Below are 16887 nucleotides of genomic sequence, written 5' to 3'. Positions count from 1 at the left end.
TTTAAAGAGGTGACTCCTGATGAAGATGAGCTGACCCTTAAGGATGAAGAGTCGACCCTTTGAGGATGACACAGCAAAAGCTCTCTCCACGATTTGAAGTGCCGATCCAGAAAGAACATTAGTCGACCCCTGAGATACATGAGTCGACCCTTGTACTGCTGGGACCACAACGAGAAGCTGTGAACAACTTTTGTCTTCTTCTATAATAGAAAAAGATTCTCATCAGAACGGGAAGAAAGGAATTCAAATCCCGCCGAAGAATTTGTCTATAAATACGAGGGAACCTCAGAATGGAAACAAGAAGAAAAGGGAAAAGATTCTAAAGAAAACAAAAGGTTTCCCACTGAGAAAAAGAGAAGAAAAGCTTAATAGTTCATCATCCTCACCGGCACTGAATCAAAAACTTTCTCCTGTGAGGAAATCAGTCGAAGCTTCTCACTGCATTGTGAAGAGCTGCTGTTCGGACATTGGAACATCCTTCCACGGCCAATTTCTTTATCGGCTTCAGCTTTTATTTTCATTAATTTACTCATTATATTCTGAAGCTTTGAGTTTTCCAGTTACAGCATTCTTTTAGTTGGATTAATTGTTGCTGTAACAGTTTCATTGATTTGAAACTTGTAAAGGCACTTCCAAGCCTCGATTGGAAGTTGCTGAATAGGGAATATTCAGCAAGGAAAAAATTTCTGGTTGGTTTATCTGAAAACCAACTGGGTTGTTTGTGAGCCCGGAAAAACAAACGGTGTAAAGTTTTTGGTTGGTTTGTCTGAAAACCAACTGGGTTGTTTGTGATCCCGGAAAACAAATGGTTTTCGGTTGGTTGACTGGAAAAACCAACTGGGTTTTGATTGTGAGCCCGGAAAACAATTAGGTTGTAATCTGCTGGGTTATAGTGAAATCTCAAGCTAGGCTTGAGGAGTGGACGTAGGTGCTGGGAGTGCACCGAACCACTATAAATCTTGGTGTTTGTGATTGTGCTTCTTCTCTTCCTTTTTTCTGCATATTCATGACAGTTCTCATAACTTTATTCACTGTCATATTTGTGCATTCTTATTTCCGCTGCTGAATCTTTAAGATAAAAGTAACTCATACTCTCTTCACATTTTAACTTTAACTATTTTTTAAAGAGACCCAATTCACCTCTTCTTTTGGGCTGCACCTCTGGGCAACACCATGTGTGAGTACGTCACTCACCGCCACCTCAATGCCGGCTAAACCTGATAGGGTTCCCACCGAGCGTGTCCAGGTGGAGGGCATACGGTCTCCAACATTTAATCGATGCCCTCGTGTTTTGAACCTGGACCGTGCCGGTGGAAGCAAAGCCCTGTTCCAACTATGCTACCACCTTGGTAGCTAAATAAACGAGTTTAGATTTGGGTTTTTAACCTAAGAATTAGGTGAGAGAGAGCCAAAACCAAGCCAATTATAAATGGGTGGGTATAGGTTGAGCCTTCCAACCTAGTTGTTCACCACACTAAAATCTATCTCGAAACCTTTAGGATGGTTATGATCGCACATTGTGCCATACTTAATGAAAAATTAGAGCGGATTAATGGGAAAATAATGTAAAAATATTGACAAAAAGAAAATTGGAGGACGTAGTGTGGATTTGATTTAATATATTTTAATCTCCATTTTTTTTCTTGTTCTTTTACTTTATTTGGATGCATCAAACTTAGATCGCCTATTTTTGACTCTATTTTGTAATTTATTAAAATTACGTGATTGACAACTAAAGTATTAATTTGGTTGGTGATTATGTATGTGTGTGTATAAAATAAATAAGTTAGGAAGGAGTCTATTCTTCCAACCATGTTATAAATGGGCTAGAGATGAATTAGAGATTTTCTAAACTGAACATGACCTCAAATCTAACCTAACCTAACTTATTGCCGCCCATAATTGCTAGTAATTTAAAGCTAAATTAGTGATTTATAGATATCTATTCTTTGACAAACTTCATATGTAAAATGATGTGGGTAGGCTTTCACAAACTTCAAACAAAGTTTGTGATTCGAGGACTTGAAAGTAATTTAATATTAGGTCAAGATATTCTAAACCCTTCTCTATACTGCTATCTCCCATCTCTAATTTCCCCAAGGTATGAGAAAACCCTTAAAAAATTGGATTTTTTTCCCTTGTTATTTGAAAAATTAGGGTTTTGAGGGTATTACACTTGAATTATTACTTTGTGGGTTTGATTGAATGATCTGATGCTTATATGGTTGATTCCCTACACTTTGTTCATAAACCCTTGAAGAAATTTTTTGGGGTTTCTCCTTTTTTTTTTTCAAAGTCTGTTATGTTTTGATAATTGGAATTCAAGTTTTGATCTATCTTTCTTGTATGTCATGATGCATGAACAGGCCCATTTTTTTTCAAAGTCTGTTATGAAATATTCTAATGTATGGTATATAGTACACAATTCAAGCATGTTTCATGGTTGTCGACCATGATTCATCTGCATGATCCACAAGGGCCATTCTATGCATGGCTGAAATATTGATCATCATTGTCACACAAATCTAATGCGACCATCAAGCATTATAAGGGGGTGCATAAATTGGAGAAAGTCTAACCTATTATTGAACTACTTTTGAATCTTTGTGGGTTGTTGAGAAGTTCTTGAAATTTTTTTGACATATAATTATAATTTTTTGTACATTTTTTTATGTGCTCCCTATTAAACAGAAGTTTAAAAAGAAGAGAACTTACAAATAGCTTTAGAAGTAGTTAGAAACAATAAATGAAGCTCTCTAGAACCATGCGTTACGCTCCGCATGGAATAACCTAATTTATAAAGCACATTATAATCCAAATGTTATAATGAATATTGTTAATGATTATAGTATTTATATATATTAGTTATATTTCTTATTAGATTAGCTCTCTCACTGGCTAGATAAATTTTCTATTTTTAGCGATTTGGTTCTATAGCTCTCTACCTTGTCCATATATAATGGATAGACCGTTGGTTGGTTTGTGCTGATGCAACTGTCTATTACTTGGTTTGTTATCATTCATAGTTCCTTATGATACTTCTGTTACTTTATGTTATGCGTGCACAGGTTCCTATCACTATACAGGTGTGTAGAGGTTAGAATGTTAGCCTATTTTGTAGTTAATATGGGTATATGTTATTTGTTATTTCCACAGGTTCGCAAGTTCCTGTCTAGTCCACCTTGATTGGCATTTGATTAACATATTCTTGAGTTTATTTTTGATGGTTCTATGTGACAAGTTATTTGACATCTGTGATTCCATAATCATGTTTTGATTTTATTTGTTATATTCCATTACATTTAAGTCATGTTTTAATCATGTTCAAAGTATAATATTTTTTTTTCCGCCGCTGCCATGAATGAAACCACATATTCTAAACCAATAATATTCAAATCCTTTACAAGATTATTATCTCTGTATGCTTCATAAGTATATTAATATTTCTTTCCACAAGCGGTTATTAGAAATTATACATGATAATATATGCTCTCCAACTTGGGAGAGGATGCAACATGTTACTGTAACAAGTTTGTTGTAGAAGAGAATGAGATTGGCAAGGGAACAAGTTGTGAGTATTTATAAAAAAACAAAGGTTGTAGAAGGTTAGCCACTGAGGTGGTAGCACGATGAGAACAGAGCTTTGATTCCACCGGAGTGGCCCTAGTTCGAAACGCGCGGGAAAGTGTTGATCTCAGTGAGAGGAGCCCATAGGTCGGAGAAGGTACGCGGAAACTTGCGGCATGCATCGAACATTTCCTGGTGAAAGGAAGGCCCAGTGGGGGCTGCTACGCGGGTGAGGTTTATCTCTCCCCCCTCCTATTGTTTTGACCAAAAAAAAAAAAAAGAGGTTGTAGAAGGTCCATGTGGAAAGTGGATCGATATCATCAATAATAGCAACATTCAAATTTCTCCATGCTCATATTTTATATTTTTTGTGAATTTCTTATTTTATTTGTATGAACAAATATAAAAACTCCCATTCATTAAATATAACAACGTATCAATTTTAATCTAGAAGATGTTCATTTGGTATTCATATATAAAGTCAATGCTATATAGAGATAGGATTACACGACTTTCTAAAACGATCACACAAGGAAATAATTATCGCCATAGTGACATAATCACAAGGTAGGGAATAATCTTAGCAGTCATTTCGGAGCTGACTGAATCTCGGCGCTTCCAATAGAACCAGCCAACAAAACTGGCTGATTTCAGCCATCTCCCGCCCTCACCACTTTCAAGCAACCAAATACCAAATATTCTCAGAAACACAGTTCTCCAGCATTCACTTCTCAACCAAACCAAACACCTGAAACCTTCAACAAAAAATAACTTCTGCGGAAATGGCCACTTCCCAATTCAACCACTTAGGTGCAACGAAACAGGCCCTTCGTCTGATCCAATGTGCTTACAAGTCTGGGAGGTTGAGTCAAATTTAAGACCACGGAGGACCTACCCAAATGAAGCAATGCAGACTCCGATCTGGGTCAAAAATTCACAGTGGAACAAATTTCATATAGCACATACATGTTGAGCAATCCTTCCGAAATAATTTTCTAGCTTAGCCAACTCATTCCTACGTAACTTGTGATATAAGAAGGTTGCTACTTAAAAAAGGCAGCATGATTCTGGCAAAAGCTTTTACAAAAGTAAAATATAAACTGACTCTGAAACATTTCGAATCTTTTCCTATAATATAATTATTGCCAGAACTCGTTACTCAATTTTGTTTTACAAAAATTATCTTCCAGAGTACAACATAAGCTTAAACAGTCTGCAGCTATCTAAGCAATAATTGCTGCCTAAATTGGTTGTATGAAGGCTTTTGAAGGCGGTATAACAACCTGAAGGAAAAGAAAGGGAAAACATATAACAACAAATTTACTAATCAAGAGCAGGCCCTCTGGTCATGAATGAATCGGACTCGCCTGGGCATGAGAGATTCCCTCTGGGACTCGGAAATCAGAACATTTGTAAATGGTGAACCATACTCTCGGGCAGTAAAACCATTCTTTCATGAAATGATCGTAAAGCAATCATCTCAGCTTACAGTTTGTTTTGGTGCTTTGCACCATTAATCCCTCCAAACAATCATCTCAGCTGTCCCTCGTCAAGATGCAGTTATCAATTTCCCTCCAAGTTGTTGAGAAGCACTTACCAAGCCCTTCTCCCTCCAAGTGGAACTGTGTTAGACCCAGATATAAGTGAACGATTGCCATAGCCTCGGCCCCTTGAACGGAAGTTCCCTACAGAACCTTTTAAAAAAGTAGACACATGAAGCAACCGCAGCGAGTTAATTGCAACTTATCCAATATATATTGTTAACTCATGTAAAACCAAAGACAGCTGCTAGAGCATACATACCTCCACCAGCCGATCTAGCCATGGATGCCAATGCTGGAGTTACGCTCTTGCCAGCTTCCTGCAGGATCTTAATAAGATCCCTAGCAAACCTTGCATTTGCATGAGTGAAAAAGGTTAAGGCAGTGCCCTTGGCACCTGCACGACCGGTTCGTCCAATCCTGTGAACATAATCCTCAAGGCTCGTTGGGAAATCATAATTGATCACACACTTTATATCTTTCACATCTGCAACACATGCAACAAAAAAGAGGTCAGAAACAATTCAAATATTAATGAAGCACCAAAAACTCTTTCCTGGAGAATGTCGTATATCAGACTGCCCTCAGCCTGCATCCCTTACTATCGCTAGGTCAAACTAAACATAAATATTTACAACTGTCCTCCCTGCCCTTCACAAAAATTGTTAAGATAAGCATCTGTAAGGTGATGCTTCATGGAGTCGACTGGGCTGCATCAAACTGAACCAACTTTATAAACTGTGGATGGTGGTGATAACTTCATCAACCATGTTACTTAAAAAATGTGGTAAAGTAGGAGACTTGCACTTGCCAATGAAAGCCAAAGTGCAACGACCCTAGCATAAATTGTACCCCACTCTTTACAAATCAAACCACATTTTCTGTTTATGACCATATCCGAACTAAATATGGGAAACTTTTCCAGCAATTTAATAATTCTCCACCATATAAGCAAATCCAGTTCCATGCTTCATGTCCATCTAACATAGGCTGCAACAAAGAGGTACCCAAGCAGAGGTGAACTACAGGACCTACCAGTGAAAAGGTTACAGAACACTTTTCAATCAAGCGGGTAGACCTGTTGGCAGTGATACCAATAAAGTAGGCACAGGTGTTAAGGAACTTGAATGCATTGTTGTTTGACAAGGTAAGCTCTAAACAGATGAACACTTCATCATGGAGAAAATACAAGCGTTCAATAAAACTGTATGTGAAAATAATAGTAATATGCACATGAAAATACTATGGTATTATGGAAATCAGTTATCCCCTCATATGATGATTAAATGCATATTATACAGAACACTTATTTAACACCTACGTATCCAGTAATGTTATGCCCTCTTCAATGTGCAATGGTCATTAACTTTAGAGAAGTGAACTATAGCAAAATGTGTGGAAATGGATATGTACATTCATTTTCAATGAATGTTAACTAGGTAAGTTTTCTTCTAACATGGCACTCCAACCAGGAAGCAACATCACGTCGTTGGGAATATTTTAAGCCTACAAAGCCTAAGTTGTCAAGCAACTGGGTAGCATTTAGAGTCAACACGATGCGAACTATAGCAAAATGAGTGAAAGTGGAGAACATTCATTTTGAATGAATGTAAACTAGGTAAATTTTCTCCTAATATGGCACTCCAAGCAGGAAGCAACATCACATGCTTGGGAATATTTTAAGTCTACAAAGCCTACTTTGTCAAACAATTGGGTAGCTTTAAGTGTCAACACCTTGCTAAAAATGAATGGCAAGGTGTCCCCAAGCATAGGTGATATCAAAATTCATTGAATTACAAGACATGCCAATATAGTCTTGCTCTACCCAATCGTTCCTAACACTGCAAAAGATCAGAAAAAGAAGTGCCCTGGTAACACTGCCGGTGCTCACACTCAGATGAGGTAAACAGATAGAACAAAGCTGCTACCTTTGGCATGATCGCACCTTGTCACACACCAAACCACAAGTTCAGTTCAGTTATCAGAACTGGCCAACAGCCCGCCGACTCGTCATCCTTGAGAACTTGAAGTTAACAATTGAGATTTTTAAGAGGCCTTAAGACAAAGTGGTCCTACCAAGACCACGTGCAGCTACATCAGTGGCAGTCATAATAGGACTCTTGCCACTTTTAAACTCTGCCAGAACCCAGTCTCTTTCAGCTTGGGCTTTATCTCCATGAATAGATAGGGCAGGCCATCCATCCATCCTGAGCTGCCGAGTCACCTGATCACATCCCTTCTTTGTCTCAAGAAATATCAAGATCCGGCTCCCATCCATTAATTCACCCAAGAGTTTTACCAGCCTACAGAAGGACGAGGAGAGAAGTCAATATTAAACATCTTATTGCATTATATAATCTTATAAACAGAAGGTATTCCAAACCTGGGGTATTTTTCATTCTCTGACATGACTTCTACAATTTGGTTTATCGATTGATTGGCTTTCAGATCAGTTGATCCGATGATTATCTGAAACCCAGTTAATGATCATAATGACAACAATTTCCATCACCCAGAAGCATACCTCTAAAACAGCTATGGTTAAAACATCATTCAAGGTATTCCTGTCACTATATTACACACCTTGTAGGGATTATGTAAAAATTGCCTTGCCAAAGATTCTACTTCTCTTGGCCATGTGGCACTCCAATATAGTGTCTGCCTGTCAGGCCGAATCTGGCATTAAAGGAACCATTTACATCAGATTAGTTACGGAAAAGTTTGACAATATAAGTTTGAAAATGAAGCAAAAGAATATGCAAAGCGCTTGTAAACTTCTGAAAAGTTAAAATAGAGGAGATGTTATCATTCACTATAATGAAATGCATTCTGTGCAATGTGTAGGAAGCATATGATCAACAAAAATATAAATCACAACAGCAAACTATTCAAAAGCAAATCCAATATGCATTTAGATTTTAAATACAATTCTTTTTGCTCCATATATGAATTAACAGTCAATATAGAAATAAGAAGCATAAATAATAATCGAGCAGGCCCATTAAAACCTCTGAAATGCTTTGCATAACTGTTAAAAGTACATCCTACCGGCAGGTACCGATGCGTACTAGGCATACTATACCATACAGATACCGAACCGATACGCGGTACAAGTGTCGGTACACCAAACCAACCCCGTACCCGATGTACCAATACCATACTAAGATTTTCAGCTATAAAGTCCAATACTGAAATGGCGAACCTTAGTTAAAACAATAGAAGTTTCAGCTTTCAATATTAAATATCATTCTGAAACCTTTCTCAAAAATGAACAACATGCATCCCACAAACAAGCATCCTGCAATAGTATAACTAACATTGACATCAATATAGCAACAAAAGTTTGCCAGAATTATGGAGCATAGGGCCAGAATACAGCAGCAAAGTCTCTGGAGAACTGAAAAACTGCATTGAAAGCAAGGTAAAAACCAGGCAACTAGATAACTCTACGAACATATAACATGGACACTAATTTGTAATTTTATTTTTTCTTGGATAATATTTTGAATTTATTTGCTTCAGCAAATGTGTCAGAGGAATCAACAAATCAGGTATGCCTTCTTATATTGCAGGGTCAACATGTAACACAATTCTTTGGGACTAAAATATACCTGAGAAGCATGTGAAATTCTGAGCAAATTTAACAAATCTTTACTTGTCTAGTATGTGTCGGTCTATCATTAACTTATAGTATAATTTGGCATCTTCAATAGATATGAATAAAATGTAATCATCCAACTAAAAGAAAGATTTAAACCTCGAAACAAAAACAAATTGGAGGGAAAAGAGAAACATCATACTTGGGACAGTATTTTTCTTATCTGAGGCTCAAATCCCATGTCCAGCATGCGATCCGCCTCATCCAGTACAAGGTATGTTACTCTACGTAGGTTTGTATGGCAAGCTTCCAACATATCAATTAGCCGACCAGGTGTTGCAATGACAATTTCAACTCCTACAAGAACCGCAAAAATTAAATTAATATCATATGACCTATGAACTTGAGATCCTTCCAATATCTGAGAGAAGGTCCAATAAATCATGCAGATTTAATGTTTAAAAGTGAAATTCGGAGGTGAACCTCTTTTAAGATCACGAATCTGTGGTCCTTTTGGTGCTCCCCCATAGATGCATGTGCTTCTGGCATTTGAATGTGATTCAAACTTCATGGCTTCCTCTTGAATCTGAACAGCCAGTTCTCTTGTAGGTGCTAGGACCAAAACAATTGGACCTTCACCATAAGCTGCAGCATCCATGATCCGCAGTATGTCACCCCATAAATTCGGAATAAATAAATCATACAGAAATAGTAAGTATTCCCAGCATTTAACTTTAACAAAACAACTAACCCAATCGAGGCTGTGCACTAACATGCACCAATGCAGGCAGCAGATATGCTAATGTCTTTCCAGAACCAGTCTCTGCAATGCCAATTAAATCTCTTCCTTTTAAAGCCATTGGCCACCCCTGAGCTTGAATCGGTGTTGGTTCAATGAAACCACATTTAGCTATCGCCTGTAGAATATTGTCTATCAAAGCAAAACAGATCAATTAGCCTTTTTTTCCAAAAAATGTGATAGATAAAAAACACACATTGCAATAAACAAAAGTTGAAACCCCGGCATATGAGATATACTCAACTATCACTTGCTTTCCTACTGATCACAAGAATGACCAACAACTTAGTAAGAGTATACAATCTGTACATTTCAATTGACACAAATTCATAATATGTGCATGTTGATAACACACTTTTACACCCAAGATATGCCATATTGTACCGAACCGGATGGTATGGGACATAGCGTACTGTACTGGTTTGGTACTGGTATATGGTACAAGGATCTACTGACACTCGGTATGCCGAACCGGCCCCTGTACCGGGCATACCAAAACAGTGACAGAGTGGCAATGGTTTGAGGCCTGGTACCAAGATGGCGTACCTTGTTTTCACCATCCACTAACCATGTGTACTAGCTTAAAAAGAATCTTCATCTGAGATTGAGCAGCTCATTCAACTAACAACTTTAAGAATCATCGCAATCGACTATAGCAGTCCAAGAAATTATAGACAAGAACAAAAGAAAGGGAATAAACAAACTTGTAAAGTTTTTTCCCTCAATGTCATTAAAAAGCCAAGGCATCACATATGCATGTACTGATAAAGGTTTAGCCCAATAAACATGATGTGCTTACACGCATATACATGAGGTTGTCATTACCTTACCCAGAGCTGATATGCATGTACTTACATACATATGCACGTACAAATGTATGCATGTGCATATGTATGTAACTCTCTCTCTCTACAAATATAGATTAACTCTGAAGATTCCTTTTCCAATAGGAAGTATTCTAAAATAAATAGCTTCATAAATTTTTCCAATGCTGTTCAAATTTCAAGATGATTTATATCATCAGTTCAAAAAATGCCAAGACGAGCCTGTACGACCAATAACATACCATTTCAGCACGAAACCAACACTCGTACGAGTATCAAGATGCCAAAGCAAGTGTATTGGTACATACCGGCCATACTAGTCGATACTAATGATTTTCATTTTTTTGGAATATGTCATTTTCAATATGTATAATCGACAACGCTACCGTACTGATGCCCTAACATTCCCATGAGCCTGACATCAGTATTTAGAACTTTGATTTATAAAATGGTTGATATTCTAGGACTGGACCAAGACCAATCAAGACTACATTAAAATATACATTAACATTCATAGGAAATCTATTGTGCTGATAGAGGATCAGCATATTATTTAACATATTTATCTATCTACCTATATATATATGTACATATAAATAGAGAGAGAGAGAGGGAGTGATTGACTCTAAAGTTTCCTTTTCTGCAAGGAACTATTTTAACCTAATAGCTTCATAATTTTTTCCAATGCTGTTCAAATTTTGAGATGGTTTTTATATATAGTATATAGGGCTACATCATGTCATGATTTTGTATCTGAACCAAACCCATTAGCCGATTGAGTCAAGTTAGGTCAGGTCCATGGAACGGATTTTAGACCCAATGGATCATTCGGGTCAGGTCAAGATCAAGTACGAACTGTACCCAACCCAGTCGGGTCAAGTTTGCTGTTTGACTTAAGCATCTAGCTATCCTTTTATGCCAAAAATATAATAATTTATAATTAAAGATAAAATTACTTTAAAAAAAATTAAATAAAACAAAAAAGAGCAAACTTATATAAACTTGAATTTTCATACAAAAAATTTTAATCCATCCAAGTAATTAATCATCCTTAAATTCAAAACTTGATTCTTAATATATATATATATATATATATATATATATATATATATATATTGATATAATTGAAAGTATTATAAAACAAATAATGAAATATCAATGTGCACACATAATCTAAGTGAAAATAGATAAGAGGAGATGTAGTTGTTGAGATAAAAATGGGGAATTAGCTTAAATAAGAGTCCATTTAATGAACTGGAAAAGATATGTAAACGAGGAGATTTATATGATTCAGGTTTTTGAAACGCGGGGATTAGGTTTGGATCAAGTTGGGCCAATTTTTTGCTTAACAACATTAGACCCAGATGACATACAAAACGGTTAAAGTCAGGTCAAGTTGAAAAATACTGGACTCAGACTTGTCCCAGAATTTAGATCGGTTCCAATTTTTGAACCTAACAGAACCCACGAGTCTTCAAATACGAAACAAACCGAGTCTAATCAGATCGGGTCATTGGTTGACCCAACCAATGTGCAACCCAAATTGTATATAGTAGCTTGCATAGTTGATATACCATTATATGGACCAAGACCTATCAAGACCAGTTTTTACCATACCGCCCCAAATCGGCAACCGTTTCATACCAGATCGAAACCAGTATGAAAATACTATTCAAGTAGGTACAGACTCCATACCAACCCGTACCGAGATATATCAAGATGTACCGAGATGAACTGCAGTCTATGCTGACCCATACCACCTAGTTTCAAGCAGTATTGTGATTAAAAAAATGAAAAAAAAACTCAAGAGTTGTCTCGATACAAGGTGTGTACTATATCATACTGATCTGTACCGTATCGAATCGATAATGTATCAATACAATACTTGGTACCAAGATAGCGGACCTTGATCAAGACTATCTTAATAATATACATTGACATACATGGAAAATCTATCATCGCGATAGAAGATTGGCATATTATTTAACATATGGTATGAACATGCCATTTCTTTGAACCTAGCTAAAATTTAAGAGTTCTCAATCTCTAATAGTGTGATATTAGAGGCATTTTAGAGATAAGAGAAAACTATAAAAAAAAACTTGGAAAAAATATTTGTTTGAACACGGAAAGGTGCCTCACAAAAATAACTCTACGTAGGATGGTGCACATGCATACAGGAAACTCTTAAGTTTATTTAAATTGTATTTGAACTATTTAGATTTTCAGATACAGAGCTATGAAGCCAAGACTGCCATAAAGTATTATATCCTCAAAATGTATCCACTATGCATTAATGCAGGAATCAAGTACTTACATGGCGCTATTAAAAAGTGAAGAACATAGAGATTATAATTAATTGAAAAGTAGCTTAGTTCCCCCACAAACAATTGAACGAATTATTTATGTTTAAAGAAATGTTGTTGATCAAGGTACTCACCTAACTAGTGCTCAAAAGGCAGAAGGCGCAATATATTTGTTATTCTGCAATGTCATGATGACTTCTTCATTTCTGGTAATATAGCGCAGCAAAAATGGTATGTGAGGTTATCAAATAACCTGCACATGAGATAGCAAAAGCTTCCTACTTTTTGGAACTTAAAAGAATAGAAGAATGTGATCTTCAGGTTCAAAAAGAGCTGGGCATTCATTCTCCTACTCCTTTCTATGTCTCCTCTCATGGAAAATGGGTAGTCGGACTTAGAATTTGCTTATTCAATCTCTTGTCCAGATTAATCTCTCACTCCACCAGGGCGGTTAGCTTTCGCGAAGCAAGCAGGAGTCAGTTCATCAAAGTGATACACTAGCCATCACCATCATTTGTATCATTCTTTATGGTAAATCGAGTCACAAAGTCGCTTTAGATTCATACATTTCAGACACATCAAGTCGAATAAATTTGCTTCCTCAATCACATATCTCTACTCCACTTTCTTTAGTAATTCAATCTTTTAAAGTTCTAGACACTTAGTGGTTTGCTATCCAAATAACCTTGCTGAGAATTATATACAAATGACAAACAACATTGTCTTGATGAAATACAATATATTGTAACAATGCTTTTCTTGCATCCACTATGGATGCTGCATATGGAAAAGCACAGTCAAGCACCCTTTTTAAGGAAAAAACAAATGCACTACCCCATTTTTGAGGTCAGCAATGCATTACCTTTATGACTCGGTGTTTTAAAGGAAGAAATGACATCTGGTCACCACAAGAACTTAACCAAACATAGTTTTGACCAAAATGCCTTGGCATTTGAAAGATGCAAGCATATAATATCTATTGTGGAAACCACAACTCTTGTATATGTGCATTAGTAAAACCAAACGAGTTGAATACCATTTTCGTACATATTATGCTATACTCCTGAATAGAGCCCGAGAATCCAAGAGATAAATTCATAAAACACAAGACACAAGCTAAAACCAAGAGAGAACCATTTGCTTCTCTTAGACCATCAAGCACAGGATTTCAAGCAAGAAAAAAATCCATAAAATCAGAAGAAAAACTGGAAAACCAGAAGAAGAAAAAGCAATCTAGAGTGGTAGGAGTGAGAAAAAGCTATAATACGAAGCTTGGAAAGGAAGTGTCAACTATATATAAGCTATCTCCCTTTCCCCTTTTCCGAACAGACCTGTGAAGGTCATCAGGTTGATGGCACCAAAGCAGTTCACACATGTTTTTAAAATTAGAAGTTCTGTAGTGACCCAACCTGCTGAAGCTTGCAAATAGGGTCTATCTTGATCATGTTCAGCTTAACCAAGCTCACCAACATGCACAACTTGGTATTTAAATATGGAAGCTATGATGAATCTTCTGAAAAAGATACTATTGTCAGAAAAGTTCTAATAATGAAGATTAAATTGGATAAGAAATTCCTGACATATTAGCATGTTTTTTGAATGGGAAATTCGTGAACAGCTCTAGTCTAACTCAATATTAGCTTAACATGGGTTTGATCGATCAACAATACAGAGCCCAAGCATATCATCTAAAACTTAAAGTTATAGCCAAGTTGAACTTGAGTTGGCCCAGCAATATAACAAACCAAGTTGAAAGCTTGCTACCCGAGGCTCAGTTCAACTACCATGGTGAAAATATAATTATCATAGTAGAGACATAATTACCTTGATGGTGATACAATCATTTATGTATCCATGAAAAAAGATATTAGGGAGCAAGGGAGAAATTATGACAGAGAAAGCTCTGTCCTCCAAAAAACAAAGGAACTGAGCTACTTTTGCAATTTAGTACATTAAAGGATTGAAGGAAAAGAACTCCTTCACTCCCTAAATCAATCACTTTACTGAGTAGACTCAACAGGCTAATCTGCATTTGGAAGGTGCAGGATGCAGTAGTGTTAACATGGAAGGTGGAAGCCAAATGCATCAGATATTTTTTCCATGGAGACATATCTGGATGAATGGCAACTTAGCTAGAGGTCATACCTTACATAATTAACAGACGAGAGCAAGAGATACAATGGCACTTGGATATGGAGGGACTGAACGCAGTGATATCAAATGTCATTAGACAACAAGAAAAAAAACTGCAGTGAATTAGCTAGCACTAAAGAACTGTCCATTGTCAGTTGGTTTTCGAAACGCGTGGCTATTATTTTACCTCTTCTCGTGATCATTTGTTTCACTGGCAATATTTGGTACCTTAACACAAGGATAGCCCACAGTGGGATAAATATAAACCACATTTACCACAAAACATCTACAAATGGCTGCCATAGATAAAATTTTGACAGTGCAAGAAGTGAAAAATTTAAAAGAACTAGCACATACCCGGGAAGTTGGCCTCATGAAAGAACCTAATGGGCTTGGGAACATCACGACCTTCAACAGTTATCTCCCGGCTCTTCCGATAAAGCATGGCATCCTGCTCGGACATGGCCTGCACCGCAGGGCTCTCCACATAGAAGTTCTTCTCGAAAGGGTTGAGGTCACGAAAATCCTGTTTCGGAAGAGAAAGCTTGTCAAGGTCATCCCTTGGCTTCCCAAAGTCTCTACCACCACTGCCGCCAAGCCGACCACCCCCACGACCACCATTGAATCCCCTCCCACCACCACCCCCACGCCCACCTTCGAATCCCCTACCCCTTCCAACCCCACGGCCACCAAAATCTTGGCCTCTCCCACCTCCCCTTCCACCGCCATCTCCACTTCCACCTGTCCTCGCCGAATCAAACCCTCGTCCCCTTCCAGACCTGCCACCACGGTAACCCCCAGAAAGCCTACCTCCTCCTGCTCCTCCCCGGCCTCCTCTCCCAGCATCGAATCCTCTTCCCCCACCACCACGGCCTCCAAAGTCGCCGCCGCCTCCACCAGATGCAAATTGGGACGGGGTCAAACCAGTGGCGAAATTGCCACCGCCCATGGAAGCGCCGATGCCGCCTCCTCTACCGGCGGCAAAATCCGGGCCAGGAGGGGGCATGAAGGGCGCGGATCCGCCGCGGCCGGCCATAGAGGATACGCCAAGGCCCACGCCTGCCATAGAGACAGCAGGCGACGGCACCAGCGCGCCATTCAGCTGCGGCGGCCGCATTAAATCGCTGCCATCACCAAAAACAAGAGAAGGAAAGCGATCAGACGAAGAATAACAAGAAAAAAGCGAAACAATCTGATTTTTCATGGTTTTCGAGACGAGAGAAGAAGGGGATGATTACCTTCGCCTCTCCCTGTAGGAGCTCGGATCGGCGTAGCGGACGTCGAAAGGATTCATCTTTAAAGCCAAGAAATGAAAAGGGGTTTCCTTTCCGGCCTCCTTCTCGATTGTGCGCGGATTCTTTTTCTTGGAGAGAGAGCGCTAGGGTTTTTCTCGGCCCGTCTCTAATTTCGAACTACGGCTGCCTCATTTTATAAAGAGACGTGCATCCGGCTCCCTCTGAGGCACCGGTTTCCTCCTACCGTTCCCATTCAAGACAATTCCTATGCGGACGTCCTTATAGTCTAACGGTACGGTAATCCTTTTTTTTTTTTTGGCGTTTGGGTGCGGTCAAGACTTCAGAGGACTTGGTTTTTATGCGAAGAGAGTGATAGATGGACATAATTCTTTCCATAAAGTACTCCGTAAATGGCTCTAGAGCAAGTATGATACATGCGATTTATATGAAATATTAAATATTTAAAAATAATGGTCAAAGTGCAAAGATATATATACATCGAATTAATTCACAATAGAAGAAAATTAGTTTTATAATAAAAAAAATTAACTTCAAATACAACTCTGCATACCAAAAATATCTTAATAAAATTTAAATCTAAATAAATAGTTAGAAAGATAAATATTTTATTTTACTAAGACATGCTAGAGAAGCAATAGCCTCTAATTCTATTTAACAAGAGGTTCAGTAATTTCACGATAGACATTTAATATGAATAAATTGATAAGAATAAGTTATTAAAAGACAATTTAGTAACTTAGAGCGGTATTATCAGAATATGGTGAGAAAAAACTACAAAATATTTTTTTCTTTTAGAAGTAGTATGGATATATATATATATATATATATATATATATATATATATATATATGCGCACGCGCGCT

General features: G+C 37.7%; 1 protein-coding gene across 2 annotated transcripts; it reads right to left on the bottom strand.

Annotated features, from left to right (window-relative positions):
• Nucleotides 1-4681: 4681 nt before the first annotated feature.
• On the bottom strand, nt 4682-16226 carry LOC103719819 (DEAD-box ATP-dependent RNA helicase 20-like). Of its 2 annotated transcripts, none has more exons than XR_005513849.3 (10): nt 16007-16226; nt 15126-15892; nt 9458-9637; nt 9190-9351; nt 8909-9063; nt 7692-7784; nt 7492-7577; nt 7037-7411; nt 5371-5595; nt 4682-5261 (listed from the first exon to the last, which is right to left on the bottom strand). XR_005513849.3 is itself a non-coding variant. In XM_008809233.4 (10 exons), the coding sequence occupies exons 1-10, from the start codon at nt 16060-16062 to the stop codon at nt 5161-5163; spliced, it is 2052 nt and encodes a 683-aa protein (XP_008807455.4). In that variant the 5' UTR covers nt 16063-16226; the 3' UTR covers nt 4682-5160. The 2 variants fall into 2 exon arrangements, 1 of the variants encoding a protein (XP_008807455.4); XM_008809233.4 differs by having other exon boundaries at nt 7185-7411.
• Nucleotides 16227-16887: the final 661 nt, after the last annotated feature.

Source organism: Phoenix dactylifera, chromosome 18, assembly GCF_051530095.1.
Source record: "Phoenix dactylifera cultivar Ajwa chromosome 18, Ajwa_hap1_PhDact_Kaust_v1.1, whole genome shotgun sequence".
In the NCBI taxonomy this organism is placed as follows: Eukaryota; Viridiplantae; Streptophyta; class Magnoliopsida; order Arecales; family Arecaceae; genus Phoenix; species Phoenix dactylifera.
This window is presented reverse-complemented; position numbering and strand designations above follow the sequence as displayed.

Bases quoted from the DNA above. Each gene is read 5' to 3' on its own strand.
- LOC103719819 (XM_008809233.4), bottom strand. From the start codon at position 16,062: ATGAATCCTTTCGACGTCCGCTACGCCGATCCGAGCTCCTACAGGGAG. The intron at 7,412-7,491 runs GTTTGGAATACC...GTCCTTCTGTAG, and splicing joins GAGAATGAAAAATACCCCAG to GCTGGTAAAACTCTTGGGTG. The intron at 5,596-7,184 runs GTAGGACCACTT...CATGTGTTGCAG, and splicing joins TGTAGCTGCACGTGGTCTTG to ATGTGAAAGATATAAAGTGT.